General features: G+C 45.9%; 1 protein-coding gene across 1 annotated transcript in view; it reads left to right on the top strand.

Moving 5' to 3' along the window:
* The window catches only part of cacna1ea (calcium channel, voltage-dependent, R type, alpha 1E subunit a), a 516,576-nt gene that overhangs the window by 323,894 nt on the left and 174,380 nt on the right, over positions 1-18,302 (top strand). Inside the window, exon 5 of the mRNA XM_080196651.1 lies at positions 10,117-10,208. Within this exon, the coding sequence (XP_080052777.1) occupies positions 10,117-10,208 (92 nt within the window). The remainder of the gene's footprint in view (positions 1-10,116; positions 10,209-18,302) is intronic.

Below are 18,302 nucleotides of genomic sequence, written 5' to 3'. Positions count from 1 at the left end.
CCTGAAGTTGATAACTATCTGCTTCGTTTTATTGACATTGAAGGAGAATTATTGTCGTCGTACCAGTTCACTAGATTCTCTAACAATTTCCTGTACCCCGTCTCATCATTGTTTGAGATCTGGCCCACTACAGGCATATCATCAGCAAACTTGAAAATTGAGTTGGAGGGGAGGGATCTGATTGTAACCTCAATCCTAAATTCCTGCCTCCTCTTTCACCACGCACCACCTCCGCCCCCTCGCCCCCAACCTTGTTGAACAAGGGTGTCTATCTACAGATTGTGTTTTCACTGCCTTTTGAGGAAAAGAGTTCTCAATACTCATTTCTGAGATAAAAATATTCTCCTCATCTCCATCTTAAATAAGTGACCACTTATTTTTCATCAGTGACCCCTAGTTCTAGATCCTCTGACAAGAGGAAACATCCTCTCCACATTTACCCTGTCAAGAGCTTTCAGAAGGTTTCAGTCAAGTTAACCACAGGTGTCTGTCCCTTGGACTTTTTCTTACTTGTTGAGAAGTATCCTGTGTATCCTGAAATATCCCTTTAAATGTTTGCTACTGTATCTCTCATCTACCCCTTAACCTCATCTGCTAATTAACTTTAGCCAGCTTCGCTTTTATGCCCTTATAATTATTTAAGTTTAAAGACACAGTCTCCTTGCCCCCTCAAACTGAATGTAAAATTCAATCGTAAAAATGAGCACTCCAACCTCAGGCTGCCTTCACTATGAGATCATTAATTACTCCCAACTTGTTGCACAATACCAGGTTTAAACCAACAAGTTTTATTCTTGGACCTCTTGCCTGTACAGAATAGAAATTGAAACAGCAGCTTGTGCAACATTCAAATGACATCATTGTCTAATCATGCGACGGGCTCTTAGAGCAATCGTGCCACTACTTAAATATGTAACAGACGGAGACTGAGAACACAGTCTTTGATCTTCCCAAGATTAGCCAGAAGAAATATTTATTAATTCAGCACTGGATCATACGATGAGCAGTCTAACAGGTTGAAGATAGTGGAATGGGTTGAGAGAGGTGATGGTGAGGGAGCTGGGTGCTGTCAGGTTACATGTGATAACTGACACTGTTTTCGCACTGCAGTGTGAGCTATTGTAAACCTCACGCCCATCACTCTGGGAGATGTCAATAAGCTAATTACAGTTACTGGAACGGTAAATGCTCAACATTAAATGATGTTTGTTGTTTGTCTAACCAAAAGTCGCTGGCAGAAATGTCTCGGGAAGCTGTGAGGAATGCCTTATTTGGGGATCGGGGTCATTACTGAGCACAGATGTATTCTCTGTCACCTGTTCTGGGCTCTTGGCATCCCAGTCGTTCAAATGTCACCTCACCCTGGCAGCCTGCAATTCTTACAGCTGATCGCCATGGAGATTCTGCGGCTGCCAGGTAACCATCCAATTATTTTGTTCACATTTTCTGTGTAAAATCTCTGCTAAAGCTTTATGTCAAAGCAGCGAGGAAGAGAATCATCAAAACCATGCAGCACACAGGGAGGTTGTGCAGCTCATCAGGTCTGTGCCTGCTCTTTAGAAGTGCTGTCCAATTAGCTCCAGTTCCTGCTACTCTCGAACCTGCACATTTCACCTCCCCCCCGCGCCCCCCCCACCTTCCTATATATGTGTACAAGCAAAGAGGCAAATCGGAAAAAGAAAACCTCACAAGGAGCAGGAGAGAAGAAGAGAGAGAAAAAAGAACGAGAGACAGAGAGAGAGAGAGAGGCAACAGGGAAAGGAGAGAGAGTGAGACACATCAGAAAGATTAAAGTAAAGGGAAGAGTTAAAGAGATTGTGAAGGAACTAGCTGTTAAACAGTGATTGGCAATGATTTAGTGGGATTTTTCAAGCTTTGTGTGTTAAATGCTGCGAGTTACAGCTTGTCCCAGATTTCTGACAATTCATGTGTCTCTTTGACAGAATCCTCAGAAACAGCAGAAATAAATTGCCCAAACAAGCCCGAGTGAAATATTCTTTCTAATCATTGAACAAAGAGGAAGCGGGAAGGGTGGAGAGGAAATGAGGTGGGGAGGGGGGAAGCATCACTGTTATTCGTTTCTTACAAAAAAGGTTAATACGCCTGTGAATCCTGATCTGGCTGCTACTGATTGAAGTAAATCACCCTGCCCCCTCCCTTATCCCTACCCCTCCCTCATCTTTCCCTCTCTCTCATCCCTTGCTCTCCCTCACCTTTCCTTCTTCCCCATCCCTCTCTATCTCTCATCTTTCCTTCGCCCTCAGCTTTCCCTCTCTTTCATCCCTTCCTCTCCCTCATCTTTCCCCCTCCCTCATCCCTCCTTCTTCCCCATCTTTCTCTTTCCTCTTTATCCCTCATCTTTCCTTCACCCTCATCCTTTCCTCACCCTCATCACTCCCTCGCCCTCAGCACTCCCCTCATAGATGCAGAGTACTGTCTGTGAGGCCTGATCCTAGGCCATGTCAGTTTGCCTCACTGGACCCAAACATTTTGGCTGCAGCTCCATACTGGAGATGTTAATCCCCGAGTCAGGCTGACACTCGAAGGCTGTCTGTCGCAGGAGACATTAAACACAGGCCCCAGATTTCCTCCTCCTCTTAACTTCCCTTCATCCCATCTACCAAGATTTTGAGTAGAGCTCCCCTTCACCTTAGAAGATGAAAGGAATGGTTGTTTAAAGGAAGTACAGCCTCTTCTCTGCAATAAATATACATTGGGACTGGTGGCCTCGATTTTGGTGTCCAGTTGCTAGCGTGAGCTTTGAACCCACGACTTCCTGACTCAGTGGGAGAAGTTGCTACCACTCATAAAATACATCAAATTAAGAGGTCAGTTCAAGCAGGGACACCGTTTGGTTTGGGCTTACAATAAAGAATCCTGTTTGATAAATTTACGAGCAGAGATGGTGGACATCATCCTCCGGCCTCCCAGCCGTGTGCCTCCCGTTAGTGGGACATTGTTTGCCCACAGCGGGATTCCCTGGTCCTGCAGCTGTCAGTGGGAATTCCTATCCCATGCCGGAGGGAAACCTACAGGCCGGGGTGCGCTGGGGACCAGAGAATCCCGCTGGTGTGAATGGACGGCAAATTCCAGCTGGTGACTCTGTCAAAGAGAAAAATATAAATTCTGACCCTGGTGAACAATTTGTTCGTCTTTAAACTGGATCATAAAGTTCACAGATTGAACAAACAGGAGGGGGAGAGAGAGAGACAGAGGGAGGGAGGGAGGGAGACAGAGGGAGGGAGAGAGATAGAGGGAAGGAGAGGGAGATAGAGGGAGAGAGAGAGAGAGATAGAGGGAGGGAGAGAGAGAGACAGAGGGAGGGAGAGAGAGAGACAGAGGGAGGGAGAGAAAGAGACAGAGGGAGGGAGAGAGATAGAGAGGGAGAGAGAGACAGAGGGAGGGAGAGAGACAGAGGGAAGGAGAGGGAGATAGAGGGAGGGAGAGAGAGAGATAGAGGGAGGGAGAGAGAGAGACAGAGGGAGAGAGATCGAGGGAGGGAGAGAGGGAGACAAAGGGAGAGAGACAGAGGGAGGGAGAGAGACAGAGGGAGAGGAAGAGAGATAGAGGGAGGGAGAGAGAGAGATAGAGGGAGGGAGAGGGAGAGAGATAGAGGGAGGGAGAGGGAGAGAGATAGAGGGAGGGAGAGGGAGAGAGATAGAGGGAGGGAGAGGGAGAGAGATAGAGGGAGGGAGAGAGAGAGAGAGATAGAGGGAGGGAGAGAGAGAGAGACAGAGGGAGGGAGAGAGACAGAAGGAGGGAGGGGGAGAGAGACAGAGGGAGGGAGAGACAGAGGGAGGAAGAGAGACAGAGGGAGGGAGAGGGAGACAGAGGGAGGGAGATGGAGACAGAGGGAGGGAGAGGGAGACAGAGGGAGGGAGAGAGACAGAGGGAGGGAGAGGGAGAGAGATAGAGGGAGGGAGAGGGAGAGAGATAGAGGGAGGGAGAGAGAGAGAGATAGAGGGAGGGAGAGAGAGAGACAGAGGGAGGGAGGGAGAGAGAGAGACAGAGGGAGGGAGAGAGAGAGACAGAGGGAGGGAGGGAGAGAGAGAGACAGAGGGAGGGAGGGAGAGAGAGAGACAGAGGGAGGGAGAGAGAGAGAGAGAGACAGAGGGAGGGAGAGAGAGAGACAGAGGGAGGGAGAGAGAGAGAAAGAGAGAGAGAGACAGAAGGAGGGAGGGGGAGAGAGACAGAGGGAGAGAGATAGAGGGAGGGAGAGGGAGAGAGATAGAGGGAGGGAGAAGGAGAGAGATGGAGGGAGAGAGAGAGGGATAGAGGGAGAGGGAGAGAGATAGAGGGAGAGGGAGAGAGATAGAGGGAGGGAGAGGGAGAGAGATAGAGGGAGGGAGAGGGAGAGAGATAGAGGGAGGGAGAGGGAGAGAGATAGAGGGAGGGAGAGGGAGAGAGATAGAGGGAGGGAGAGGGAGAGAGATAGAGGGAGGGAGAGAGAGAGAGATAGAGGGAGGGAGAGAGAGAGAGATAGAGGGAGGGAGAGAGAGAGAGAGACAGAGGGAGGGAGAGAGAGAGAGACAGAGGGAGGGAGAGAGAGAGAAACAGAGGAAGGGTGAGGGAGAGAGACGGAGGGAGAGGGAGAGAGACAGAAGGAGGGAGAGGGAGAGACAGAGGGAGGGAGAGAGAGAGACAGAGGGAGGGAGATGGAGACAGAGGGAGGGAGAGGGAGACAGAGGGAGGGAGAGAGACAGAGGGAGGGAGAGGGAGAGAGATAGAGGGAGGGAGAGGGAGAGAGATAGAGGGAGGGAGAGAGAGAGAGATAGAGGGAGGGAGAGAGAGAGACAGAGGGAGGGAGGGAGAGAGAGAGACAGAGGGAGGGAGGGAGAGAGAGAGACAGAGGGAGGGAGGGAGAGAGAGAGACAGAGGGAGGGAGGGAGAGAGAGAGACAGAGGGAGGGAGAGAGAGAGAGAGAGACAGAGGGAGGGAGAGAGAGAGACAGGGAGGGAGAGAGAGAGAAAGAGAGAGAGAGACAGAAGGAGGGAGGGGGAGAGAGACAGAGGGAGAGAGATAGAGGGAGGGAGAGGGAGAGAGATAGAGGGAGGGAGAGGGAGAGAGATAGAGGGAGGGAGAAGGAGAGAGATGGAGGGAGAGAGAGAGGGATAGAGGGAGAGGGAGAGAGATAGAGGGAGAGGGAGAGAGATAGAGGGAGGGAGAGGGAGAGAGATAGAGGGAGGGGGAGGGAGAGGGAGAGAGATAGAGGGAGGGAGAGGGAGAGAGATAGAGGGAGGGAGAGGGAGAGAGATAGAGGGAGGGAGAGGGAGAGAGATAGAGGGAGGGAGAGAGAGAGAGATAGAGGGAGGGAGAGAGAGAGAGAGACAGAGGGAGGGAGAGAGAGAGAGACAGAGGGAGGGAGAGAGAGAGAAACAGAGGAAGGGTGAGGGAGAGAGACGGAGGGAGAGGGAGAGAGACAGAAGGAGGGAGAGGGAGAGACAGAGGGAGACAGAGACAGAGGGAGGGAGAGAGAGAGACAGAGGGAGGGAGAGGCAGAAACAGAGGGAGGGAGAGAGAGAGAGGAGGGAGGGAAGGAGAGACAGAGGGAGAGAGAGAGGCAGAGGGAGGGAGAAAGAGAGGGAGACAGAGCAAGTGAGAGAGACAGAGGGAGGGAGAGAGAGAGAGGGAGGGAGAGGGAGGGTGGGAAACAGAGGGAGAGTGGGAGACACAGGGAGGGAGAGACAGAGAGAGGAAGAGGGACAAAGATACAGTCGCCTGGAGCCACACTGTGATGAATGGCAAATATAATCACTGTAAGGAGCATCAAACTGAACAAGCCCAGGGGAAGCTAACGAGTGGCCTTTCAAAAAGCTCATCAATATTTAACATCCAGCAATCAGAGAAGCCTGAGGAGGATGACCAGGTTAGGATATATATATATAAAATAAAATGCTCAAAGAATCCCTCAAACTGACAGATATCCCTCAGGGCAAGAGAAGATAAAATTAAACAACAGAAGATGTTTTTCTGCTTTACTTATGGTGTTTGTGGGAGGCCAAGAGGGAGATAAAATGAAAGGAATTGTCTCTCGCAGGGAAAACAGGATGTTAAATAATGCAGTTAGTGTTTAGTAATAGTCGCTTCCCACGGGAGCAGTTATTTTAGCTACCTTCAGTTTTCCATCCACCGCAAAGTGCCTTCAATATTCTCCAGTCTCAGGAGAACTGCTTCAACTTCCTTTCCATTCACAGTCAGCACCACCACCAATCCATGTCCCCACTCAGATTAGCAAACCCCACCCACACACCAAATCCTCACCCACCCACTCAGTCTGCCAGCCCTCAATCCCCAATGACACACCTTCTCCCCATAGCCATCAATCCCCAATGACACACCTTCTCCCCATAGCCCTCAATCCCCAATGACACACCTTGTCCCCATAGCCCTCAATCCCCAATGACACACCTTCTCCCCATAGCCATCAATCCCCAATGACACACCTTCTCCCCATAGCCCTCAGTCCCCAATGACACACCTTCTCCCCATAGCCCCCAATCCCCAATGACACACCTTCTCCCCATAGCCCCCAATCCCCAATGACACACCTTCTCCCCATAGTCCTCAATCCCCAATGACACACCTTCTCCCCATAGTCCTCAATCCCCAGTGACACACCTTCTCCCCATAGCCCCCAATCCCCAGCTACACACCTTCTCCCCATAGTCCTCAATCCCCAGTGACACACCTTCTCCCCATAGCCTTCAATCCCCAGCCACCCACTATTTCCCAAAGACCCAATCCCCAGATACCCACCATCTCACCATATCCTCAATCATACCTATTAGCCCTTATCCTTCGATCACTATTTCCCCACAGCCCTCAATCTGCAACTACTCACTTTCTCCCTCCAGCTCTCAATCCCCAGCCACACACTTTCTCCCCTTTGCCCTCAATCCCCAGTAACACATCTTCTTCCCTCCAACCCTCAATCATACCTATCCACTATCTCTCCCTCTGTCACTATCTTTGTATTCCTTCAATCATACCTACCCACTGATTTCCCTGAGCCCTAATCCCATTTTCTCCCCATATCCCCAAGTACCCACCTTCTCCACATATCACTTAATCCCACCATCTCCCTTTATCTCTCAATCGTACGTATCCAATATATCCCCATATCCCTCAAAATGACGTTTTCTCCAGATCCCACTTTCTTCTCAGATCCCTCAATCCCACCTTCTCCCTAGATGCCTCAATCTCTCTTTTTCCTCAGATCTCCAATGTCTCCACCTTCCCAAATCCAGCACGGAAACAGACCCTGCCTCATCCATGCTGACCAGACTTCCTAAACTGAACAATTTTCCTGTGTTTGGCCCATATCCCTCTAAGTGTTCCTATCCATGGCTGATTTGTTATGGTCTCAACCCACTTTGCCATCTGCGCTCCCATCACTCTTATCTACAGGTTGCAAAGCATCCATATCCTGTTACCCTTGCAAATAGATTTAATTAATGAGGACACAGTACATAGATCAGGTTTGTATTTCTGTGCATTTGGGGACAATGAATGATTCAATTGTGATGATAAAAATAGTTCATTAATCTGTTAGAGTTGAGACTGAGAAGCTATTTCTTGTCGCAGACTAAATCCGGAATCAGAGGACAAATTTTCAAACTTCGAGTCAGTCTCTTTTGGGGGTGGTGTTCGGAAGCATTTCATAGAATCATAGAATCCGTACAGCACAAAAGGAAGCCATTCGGCCCATGAAGTCTGCACCATCCAAAATCCCACCCAGGCCCCATTCCCACATATTTACCCGACTAATTCCCTGACAGTAGGGTCAATTCAGGATGGCTTATCAACCTAACCCACACATCTTTGGATTTCTTCACACAAGACGCAAGTTAAAGTCTTGGGGAACATGGGTTCAAATCCCGCCGTATCAGTTGGTGGATTTTAAACTCAAATAATAAATCTGGAAATGAAATTTGGACTTAGTAACAGTGACCTTGAAACTATCAGTGATTGTTGTAAAAAGCCATCTGGTTCACTAATGTCATTCAGGGTAGGAAATTTGCCGTCCTCACCTGGTCTAGCCCACATCTGACTCCAGACCCACAGAAATGTGGTTGACTCTGAACTGCCCTCTGTAGTGGCTGAATGAGACACTCAGCCTGAGGACAGGTAGGGGGTGGACAACAAATGCTGACCTTTCCAGTGACACCCACATCCTAAATAAAACATTGGGGGCGATCTTACTGGCTCATCACACCAGTCAGTAATCAGTTTCATGGCTGGTTTCTCACCTCTCGCAATATTACCAGCTTGTATAAGGTCATTTTAACATTATTAGTGAGATTGGGACACAATTGTTTGGCTCACTTGCCTTAACAGCCTCACAGGTGGAGCTCCTCACTGACAATGATCACCTATGGTGCCGCACCAACAGGGACCTAATGTGAGGCTCACTAGTGGGCCCGAAGGCCATTGAGACCCCCCTGGAGGTCAGGGGTAGGGGCAGGAAGTGTTCTTTGCCAGCCCTAGTACTGTCAGCCTGGGACCCTGACAATGCCTGCTGGGCATTCTGGCATTGACAGCCTGGTGCCCTGGCAGTGCCCACCAGGCACCCTGGCACTGACAGTTGGCACTACCTAAAGGAGAGTGCGGGGCCTGATGGGTTGGGGCCTGAAGGGGGAGGGTATGAAGGGACAGAGCATGAAGGGAAGGCAGGGCATGGGGAGCTCCATAGGGCAGCATTCTCTGCATTGGAGATCAACGGGGTAGCAATTGGAGGGTTGGTGGTACAGTACCGGAGGAGGTGTGGAGTGTAACAATCTCCAAATGCTCTGTATACTCTTGTACATTGTACACTGGGAGATCAGGGCACACATGCAATAGCGCCATCTAGCAGTCTGCAACTGGCTTCCTCGCATGTCCACTCTGTCCACTCCCCCTACTGGCAAGAATCTCATTTTTTTCCTAAGTGCCATAAGACAGCATCTGAGAACTTGTCCAAAAAATGGATGTGAGTCTCTTTCATTTTCACACTGATTTGATACTTAGATTTTTTTTTGATAAGATCACCCCCAAATAGAGTAGTGAAAATTTGCAACCCTCTCCCCAAAAGCTGTTAATGCTGAGGGTCAGTCAGAGCTTTCAATACTGAGATTGTTAAGACTTCTGATGGGAAAGGGTATCAAGGGATGTGGAACAAAAGTGGGGAAATTGAGTTAGAATACACATCAGAAATGGCAGAATAAATTGAAGGGGCTAAATGGCCTCCTCCAGTCCCTATGTCCAGGTGTTTGGAGGTTGGAGTCAGGAATAAATTAAGACATGAGTCACTGGGATGAGTCTGGACACTTGTACTGGTGTGGTTGCAGAGATCAGGAGGGGTATGAGGGAAAGGGTGACTCGGAGGGGAGGAGAAGGAATAGACAAACATAAAGACCGCTGACATTGAGTTTGGAGCCAAGCTTACCAGAGAATGTCAGCACAATCGCTTGGAGAGCTGTGTTTGGGGAAGGTGTTGCACTGAGGGGTGCAGGGGCTAATGGTTATCTCACCGCAAGTGATTAACACCCCTCATTTCATGCGCTCTCAAACTCCATCATCACTATTTAAAGGTTGAACTCAGCAGCTTCACTCAGTGCTGGTCTTTTAATAAATCATTTGATGACGATAAAGAACAATTTTAATCAAACCAGCAGCACTGACACGACTGTAGTGAAGGGACTCCCAAGGGATGCTCCTCAGACTGAGCCGAGCTGGCGAGAGGAGTTGGGCAGGATAAGGAGATTATTGAAGCTTGCCACTGAGATGCCATCCTGTAACTCAGTCCCGGATATCAGCTATTTTAGTTTATCTACAAGTCTCTCTATCTCGAGTATAGGAAGGAAACTTTACAGAATGGCCTGCTGATTCACCCAGTTGGTGTTTTAACCCCTGTGGGTCTCACTACAAGACAATGAAACGGGAGAAAGGCCCAGCACTTGGCGGTTTAATTTCCAGTGATGTACATGGCAATTTTATATCATTTAACTATTTACAGAAGCAGAAATGTCTTTACTGTTATCTAAAAGTGGTTGAACTGCCACTGGAGAGCGATGAGTTCTCCATCTCTGGTGGTCGGAGTCATGGTGTCAACCTTCAACTCTTTCCTTTCTGTTACAGGCTCCTGGCGACGGCTGCAACACACTTCAACCTGCGCACCCTGAGGGCAGTCCGTGTGCTGAGACCACTAAAGCTGGTGTCAGGAATTCCCAGTGAGTTCACGTTAGCAGGGTGGCAAAAGTCTGTATATAACTCGCTCATCTCTGGGTAGCGGGATTACCTGACAGGCCTAGGCATTGACACAGACTGAGGATTTTCTACACTGTCCCTATTAAACACCCCCAGGACAGGTACAGCACAGGGTTAGATACAGAGACAATCTCCCTCTAGTAGCCATCAAACACTCCCAGGACAGGTACAGCACAAGGTTAGATACAGAGTAAAGTTCCCTCTACACTGTCCCATCAAACACTCCCAGGACAGGTACAGCACAGGGTTAGATACAGAGACAAACTCCCTCCAGTTCCCATCAAACACTCCCAGGACAGGTACAGCACAAGGTTACATACAGAACAAAGTTCCCTCTACACTGTCCCCATCAAACACTCCCAGGACAAGGTACAGCACAGGGCTAGATACAGAGTAAATGTCCCTCTACACTGTCCTGATCAAACACTCCCAGGACAGGTACAGCATGGGGTTAGATACAGAGTAAAGCTCTCTCTACACTGTCCCCCATCAAACACTCCCAGGACAGGTACAGCACGGGGTTAGATACAGAGTAAAGCTCCCTCTACACAATCACCATCAAACACTCCCAGGACAGGTACAGCACAGGCATACAGGCATCTTGACCAACAGAATATGGCTGCCACTCTTAGTCTTATTCCTGTCCAAATAACAGTGGAAAGAGGATAGCAGACTGCCTCAGAAATTGGGACTTTGATGTATCCTCAGGGATGCCCAGGAAAGCTGAAGCTAATTTCTCATCCAAAAGATGGTAGTTTCATCAGTGCTGCATTCTCTCAGTATGGCAGAGAGGGACAGCCTGCAATACATGCTCACGCCCGTGGAGTGGGACTTGATTCATCGGCGACCCAGATAGCCATGCTAACAACCATTGAAATGGAAGGAGACCATTCAGTCACTCACACCTGTTCCTACATTTTGTCAGAGTAGGTTGATCCATGGCCTAACTCCATACACTCAACCTTGTCTCATACCCCTTAATAACTTTGCATAGCAACAATCTATCAATCGCAGAATTAAAATTACCAGTGGAGTACTATTAATTGCATTCACAGAAAAGAATTCCAAATTTGTACAACCATTCGTGTGTAGAAGTGTTTCCTAATGTAATTCCTCAAAGATCTTGCTCCAAATTTTTGACTAAAGCTCCTAGCCCTCAACTCCGTAGGGGTAGAAATAGTTTCCTTCTACTTACCTAATCTGTCACATACATAAGAACATCAGAGATAGGAACAGGAATAGACCCGTTGAAACCCTCCACCAATCAGTAAGATCATGGCTGAACTGATTGTGATATTAACTCCACTTTCCTGTCTACTCCCAACTCTCCTATCGATCAAAACTATGTTTAATTCAGCCTTGAATAAATTTAATGACTGCTCCCTGAAGAATAGAATTTCAAAAATTAATGACTTTTTGAGTGACGAAATTCCTCCTCCTCTGTTTTAAATTGAATCCCCTTAATTTGAAATTCGCTCCCCCCACCCCCCCGTTCTATTTTCTCTCAGTGTCTACACTGAACACAATCTGATATGTTTCTAAAAAGAATGTCTAATTTTTCTAAATTCTAATGACAGTGGGCCCAATGTTTCCTCATAAGACAAATCCCTTCATCCCAGGGATCAGCCTAGTGAGCCTATTCTGAACCTTTTTGCAAACATATAAGGAGACCAAAATTTTACGCATTACTCAGGGTGCAGACTCACAAATGCCCTGCACAGTTGTAGCAAGACTTCTGTACTTTTATACTCCATTTACCTTGTAATAATTTTATTTAATTACTTACTGTCCCTGTTATTCTGTTATTCATGTACAAGGACACCCATTCCCTCTGTACTTTTGCATTCTGCGGTATTTCTCCATTTAAGTATTATCCTGCTTTTCTATTCTTCCTGCCAAAATGGACAACTCACATTTTTCCCACACACTCCATTTTGCCCATTAACCTATCTGTAACCCTTTGCAGACTCTTGGTCACAACTTGCTTTCCTACCTATTTTTGTCCCATCAACAAATTTGACTGTAACAGATTTATTGGGTGGGGTTTTTCTCTCTCTCTCTGCAGGGTGTCTTGTAGTGACAGGCGGAGTGCCACTTGCTGGCGATGAGATCTTATGGTCCACTGTTGTCAAATGTGTTTCCCATTGAAAGCTCCCCTTGAGGTCAGGAAACCTTGGTGATTGTGCATGAATGGCAGTAAAATTTCAGCAAACAATACAGATTGTAAATAGATGAGGGCTCAGCATGATCCCTGCAGAACTAGATAGAGCTTGTTAACCCGAAAATGATCCTTTTCCTCCAGCTCTCTGTCTCCTGTTAATTAGCCAATCCTCTAACCATGCTAATACATCACCTCCAACACCACAAGCTCTTATTTTATATGGCACATTACCAAATGCCTTTTGGAAATCCAAATACTGGATCCACCCTACTTGTTACAACCTCAAAGAACTTTAATAAACTTGTCAAACACGATTTCCCATTCGCAAACCATGTTTACTTTTCCTGATTGTATGATGATGTTTTAAATTTCCTGCTACTATCCCTTTAATGATGGATTGGAATTTTCCTAATGGCAGATGAAAAGTCAGCATGCCTATAGTTTCCTTCTTTTTGTCTGGAGGCATCTTGAGGGGAATCGCTTGATAGAGCAGACGCAGCACGGTTTCGTTAAGGGGAAGTCGTGTCTGACAAATTTATTGGAGTTCTATGAGGATGTGTCTAGGGCGGTGGATAGAGGAGAGCCGGTAGACGTGGTCTTTCTTGATTTTCAGAAGGCGTTTGACAAGGTGTCTCACAAGAGGCTATTGCAGAAGGTAAGGGGGCATGGAGTTGGGGGTAGGGTGTTAGCGTGGATAGAGGATTGGCTGTCTAATAGGAGGCAGAGAGTGGGGGTCAATGGGTGCTATTCGGATTGGCGGTTGGTGACCAATGGAGTGCCCCAGGGGTCGGTGCTGGGGCCTCAGCTATTTACCATTTATATAGATGATCTGGAGGAGGGAACCAAGTGTATGGTGTCGAAATTTGCTGATGACACCAAGATTGGTGGAACGGCAAATTGCGCGGAGGGTGTGGAGAGTCTGCAGAAGGATCTAGATAGGCTGGGCAAATGGGCCAGGAACTGGCAAATGGAATTTAATGTTGGCAAGTGCGAGGTGGTCCACTTTGGTAGGAATAATGGTAGGAAGAACTATTACTTACGTGGCGAAAAACTGCAGCAGGCGACGGTGCAGAGGGACCTCGGGGTCCTTGTGCATGAGTCGCAAAAACCCAGCCTGCAGGTGCAGCAGGTGGTCAGGAAGGCGAATGGGATGCTGGCCTTCATAGCGAGGGGGATTGAATATAAAAGTAGGGAGGTCTTGCTGCAGCTGTATAGGGCACTGGTGAGGCCGCAGCTGGAGTACTGTGTGCAGTTTTCGTCGCCGCACTTACGCAAGGATATTTTGGCCTTGGAGGGAGTGCAGAGGAGGTTTACTAGGCTGATACCGGAGTTGAGGGGGTTGAGCTATGAGGAGAGGCTGAATAAACTAGGCTTGTACTCGTTAGAGTTTAGAAGAATGCGGGGAGATCTCATTGAGACATATAAGATGTTGAATGGGATGGATAGGATAGAGGTGGAGAGACTCTTCCCGCTCAGAAAGGACAGTAGGACTAGGGGGCATAGCCTCAAGATAAAGGGGGGTGCGGTTTAGAACGGAGTTGAAGAGGAACTTCTTCACTCAAAGGGTGGTGAATCTCTGGAATTCTCTGCCCGTTGAAGTGGTGGAGGCTACCTCGCTAAATATTTTTAAGACGCGGGTTGATGGGTTTTTGATAAGAGAGGGGATTAAGGGTTATGGGGAGAGGGCAGGAATGTGGAACTGAGCCACAACAGATGAGCCATGATCTTATTGAATGGCAGGGCAGGCTCGAAGGGCTAGATGGCCTACATTAGATGGCTCCTATTTCTTATGTTCTTATGTCTTGCTCATCTTTTGAATAGTTGTGTTATGTTTGCAAATTTCCACTTTGCTGAAAACTTTTCAGAATCTAGGGAATTTTGGAAGGTTATTGCTAATGCGTCTGCTATCCTTGCCATCACTTATTTTAATTGCCTAGGATGCAGCCCATCAGGTCCAGGGGATTGGCCAGCCTTTAGTATCATTAGTTTTCCCATTTGCCGATTTCTTTCCCAATCTTCTAACTGACCATTAACCACCTCAGCTTTATACGCATATTATTTCATTTTGATACCATTCTTTAAGTCTTTTGTTAACTAATGTGCACCCTCCCCATAAAGTCTTTCTCAATGGGATACATACTAGAAAAGAGTTATAAATTATCTATTTCAGTGTCTGTCATTGCTTCTCTATTATACTATTTTAGCCAATTTTCCCATTCCACTTTAGCCTTCCTACTGAAGTAATTGTCCTTATTTTAATTTAATACACGAGTTTTAGACCCACATTTCTCACCCTCAAAGAGAATGTGGAATTTCATCATCATATGATCATTCTTGCCTCGATCCTTTACTATAAGGTCATTAATTAACCCTGTCTTGTTACACATTATCACCTATAATATAATCTGCTCCTTGGATGTTTATTGATGTACTATTCTAAGAAATGGTCCCAAATATATTCTATCCTTTTCCAAGTTGATCTATCCAAGCTATAAGATTGCCCATAATTATTGCAGTACCTTTCTTACAAACCTCTTGATTTATATTTCATCTGTAGTGTAGCTACTGTCATGGGGCATATAAGCTACTCCCAGTACTGACTGATTTCCTTTGCTTTCTCTTATCACTGTTCAAATTTAGCCCAAAGGTAGGGGAGTCTAAAACTAGAGTGCATAGGTTTAAGGTGAGAGGGGGAGAGATACAGAAGAGTCCAGAGGGTGTGAGTGTCTGGAACAAGCTGGAACAAGATAGTAAGTAGAGGCAGGTACAATTTTATCTCTTAAAAAGCATTTAGACAGTTACATAGGTAACATAGATATAGAGGGATATGGACCAAATGGGGGCAATTGGGACTTGCTTTATGGTTTAAGAAAAAGGGCAAAATGAACAAGTTGGGCCAAAGGGCCTGTTTCCATGCTGTAAACCTCTATGACACGAAATTGATTTGAATTATTGATCCTCCAAAGCAAAATCATTCTCGGTGTTGTAATGTTTTCATACACTATTAACAGGGTTACCCCACCTCCTTTTCCTTTCTTCCTGTTCTTCTGAAATTTCAAAAGCTCTTGAATGTTCAGGTCCCAGCCTTCATCATTTTGCAACCATGTTTCTGTAGTGACTATCATATCATACTCATTTATTTCTATCTGTGGTATAAGTTTATTCATCTTGTTACAAATGATGTGTGCATTCAGCAAATGGTCTTTAACCCTATCCTTGCACAATTTTCCCTATTCTGATGCCCTCCTGTGTTTATACATTCCATGCTTTTCTGTCATGCTCTAGTTGTCACTATCCCGATCATTAGGATACAATTTCCTGTTTCTCTAATGCTGGTGCCAGTTGTCCATGAATCAAACCCCATTTCTCCCACACCAATCTTTGAACCATACATTCAACATTCTAATCTGATTAACCCTATGGGAATTTGCTTGATGGGTCAGATAATAATCTATGGATTACTATCTTTTTGCTTGATGGGTCAGATAATAATCTATGGATTACTACCTTTGTGGCTCTCTTTTTTTAATTTAGCCCCACCTAATCATATACCCTTCACAGGAATTCTTTCCGAGTTCTTCCACGTTATCCATACCCATGTGGTCCACGACAACTGTATTCTTCCCTCCAATTCAAAATTCCTGTCTAGCCATTCCTGTCTGGCCTTAACTTTGTCCTGAAATATCTTGAAAATGTCAATCCGATCATCCCTTAACCTTCTAAATTCTGGAGAATATAATCATTGCAGTTCAGATACCATTCTGGTAAATCTGCACTGCACTGCCTCAAGGCCAGTAAATCCTTCCGCAGGTGTGGTGCACAGAACTGTTCACAATAACTCCAGCTATAATCCGATCTGGGCTTTGTGTAATTGAAACATAATTTTGACCCCCTTATATTTCAGTTCTCTGGATATAAAGGCCAACTGTGCATTAGTCTATTGGATCGAAATGTCAGTGAACAGGTGAAAGATTTCAATCACTTTATCCTGAATTTATCTGTGTAGACAAAAGGCATTAGTCTAACTGGTCTTCAATTCCCTGAGGAAGGCAAATTATTGTAGATGCTGGACTCTAAAACAAAAACAGAAAATGCTGGAAAACCTCAGCAGCTCTGTTAGCATCTGTGGAGAGAGAATAGAGACAAAGTTTTGTATCTGGATGACACTTAGAGGATTCTCTCTCCACAGGTGCTGTCAGACCTGCTCAGATTTTCCAGCATTTTCTGTTTTTGTTTTAGTTCCTTGACCTCTCTCTTTCACCTTTCTTAAACAATGGAGTGACATAAATAAACACGTCCCAATCTGAGAGAACTCTAGAAGATTATACTTTGGGCATCTACAATGTTCTCACTAACAAGAGCAGCATGGTGGCACGATGGTTATCACTGCTGCCTCACAGCGCCAGGGACCTGAGTTCAATTCCCGGCTTGGGTCACTATCAGTGTGGAGTTTGCACATTCTCCCCATGTCTGCGTGTGTTTCTGCTGGGTGCTCTGGTTTCCTCCTACAGTCCAAAGATGTGTAGGTTAGGTTGATTGGCCATGGTAAATTACCCATATTATCAGAGGGATTAGCAGGGTAAATATATGGGCTTATGGGGATTGGGCCTGGGTTGCTTGTGGGCAGTGCAGACTCGACGGGCTGAATAGCCTTCTTCTGCATTGTAGGGATTCTTTGAACTCTCTCTGAAACTCTGGGTATACAGTTGGTCCTGAGGATTTGTTACTGTTTAGGGTTATTATTTTCTCCATCACTGTCATTTGTGTTCATTTTGTTGAGTTCCTGCCCCTGATTCTACACTAGTTTTCTAGTAATGTTGGGTTTGCTGACCTCTTCCTCTGCTGTAAGTACTGATGCAGAGCAAATAAATATTTAATATATTCACCACTTTATCACTGTGATCAGTTTTAAGTAGCCCACACTGTTCCTGACCACCCTCTTTTCCGAATGTAATCAGGATGCTTTTTAATTCCCTTGCAAGTTTTCTCATACTCTTTTTCTGTAGCTCTTACCATCTGTTTCGTTACCCATTGTTTGTCTTTGTATCTTCCTCATTCACCAGGGTCTGTGCTATTTTTTGTAATTTTGTCTGATGATTCTTTTAGTTTTATGTTGTCTTTTACCTCCTTAGTTTTCCATGGCTGTCTTTATGGGTAAGTAGAGTTCTTGTCCCTTAGGGGTATAAATTGGTTCTGTATCACGTTAAAAAAATTTTTGATCACCTCTCACTGATCTTCTGTCATTTGACATATTATCAGATTTGTTCCATTTGCTGTGGACTGTCTCTGTCTCAATCAATTGAAATCAGCCTTACCTAAATATAGAATCTTAATAGCTGTTCCACATTTCTCCCTTTCAAACATTGTTTTGAATCGATCATATTATGATATAAATATATAAACGTTCATGCATCATTAGGTGATAAGTTAAATTTGGCTCATTACTCATTATTCAATCTAATATGAGCTGCCCTCTGCTGTTTCTAGAACATATCATTGCAGAAAACTACCTCAACACGTTCGAGATTCACTCCGTTTCTGATGTGTGTTAGTCTGCTTTCTCCAATCTGTATAGAAACAATAATCTCCAGAGCTGTACACAACTAAGTGAAATTCTTAATTTTATCCAGAAAGTCTGCGCAGCCTGCTCACCTCTCATTATACCCTCACTGATTATTAAAGTGATTTCATCTTTAATCTCTAAGGCATTCCTCTTATTTAGCCATTTCCCAATCTTTCCTGGAGACATTATAAATCCAGGAGTTTAATTTAGACAAACGCGAGGTGATGCATTTTGGTAGATTGAACCAGGGCAGGACATACTCAGTTCATGGTAGGGCACTGGGGAGAGGTACAGAACAAAGAGATCTAGGGGTAAATGTTCATAGCTCTTTGA

Source organism: Carcharhinus amblyrhynchos, chromosome 9 (assembly GCF_965287045.1).
Source record: "Carcharhinus amblyrhynchos chromosome 9, sCarAmb.v2.hapA, whole genome shotgun sequence".
Taxonomy (NCBI): domain Eukaryota; kingdom Metazoa; phylum Chordata; class Chondrichthyes; order Carcharhiniformes; family Carcharhinidae; genus Carcharhinus; species Carcharhinus amblyrhynchos.
The sequence above is the reverse complement of the archived record's forward strand: the minus strand, read 5'-3'. Positions and strand labels throughout refer to the sequence as shown.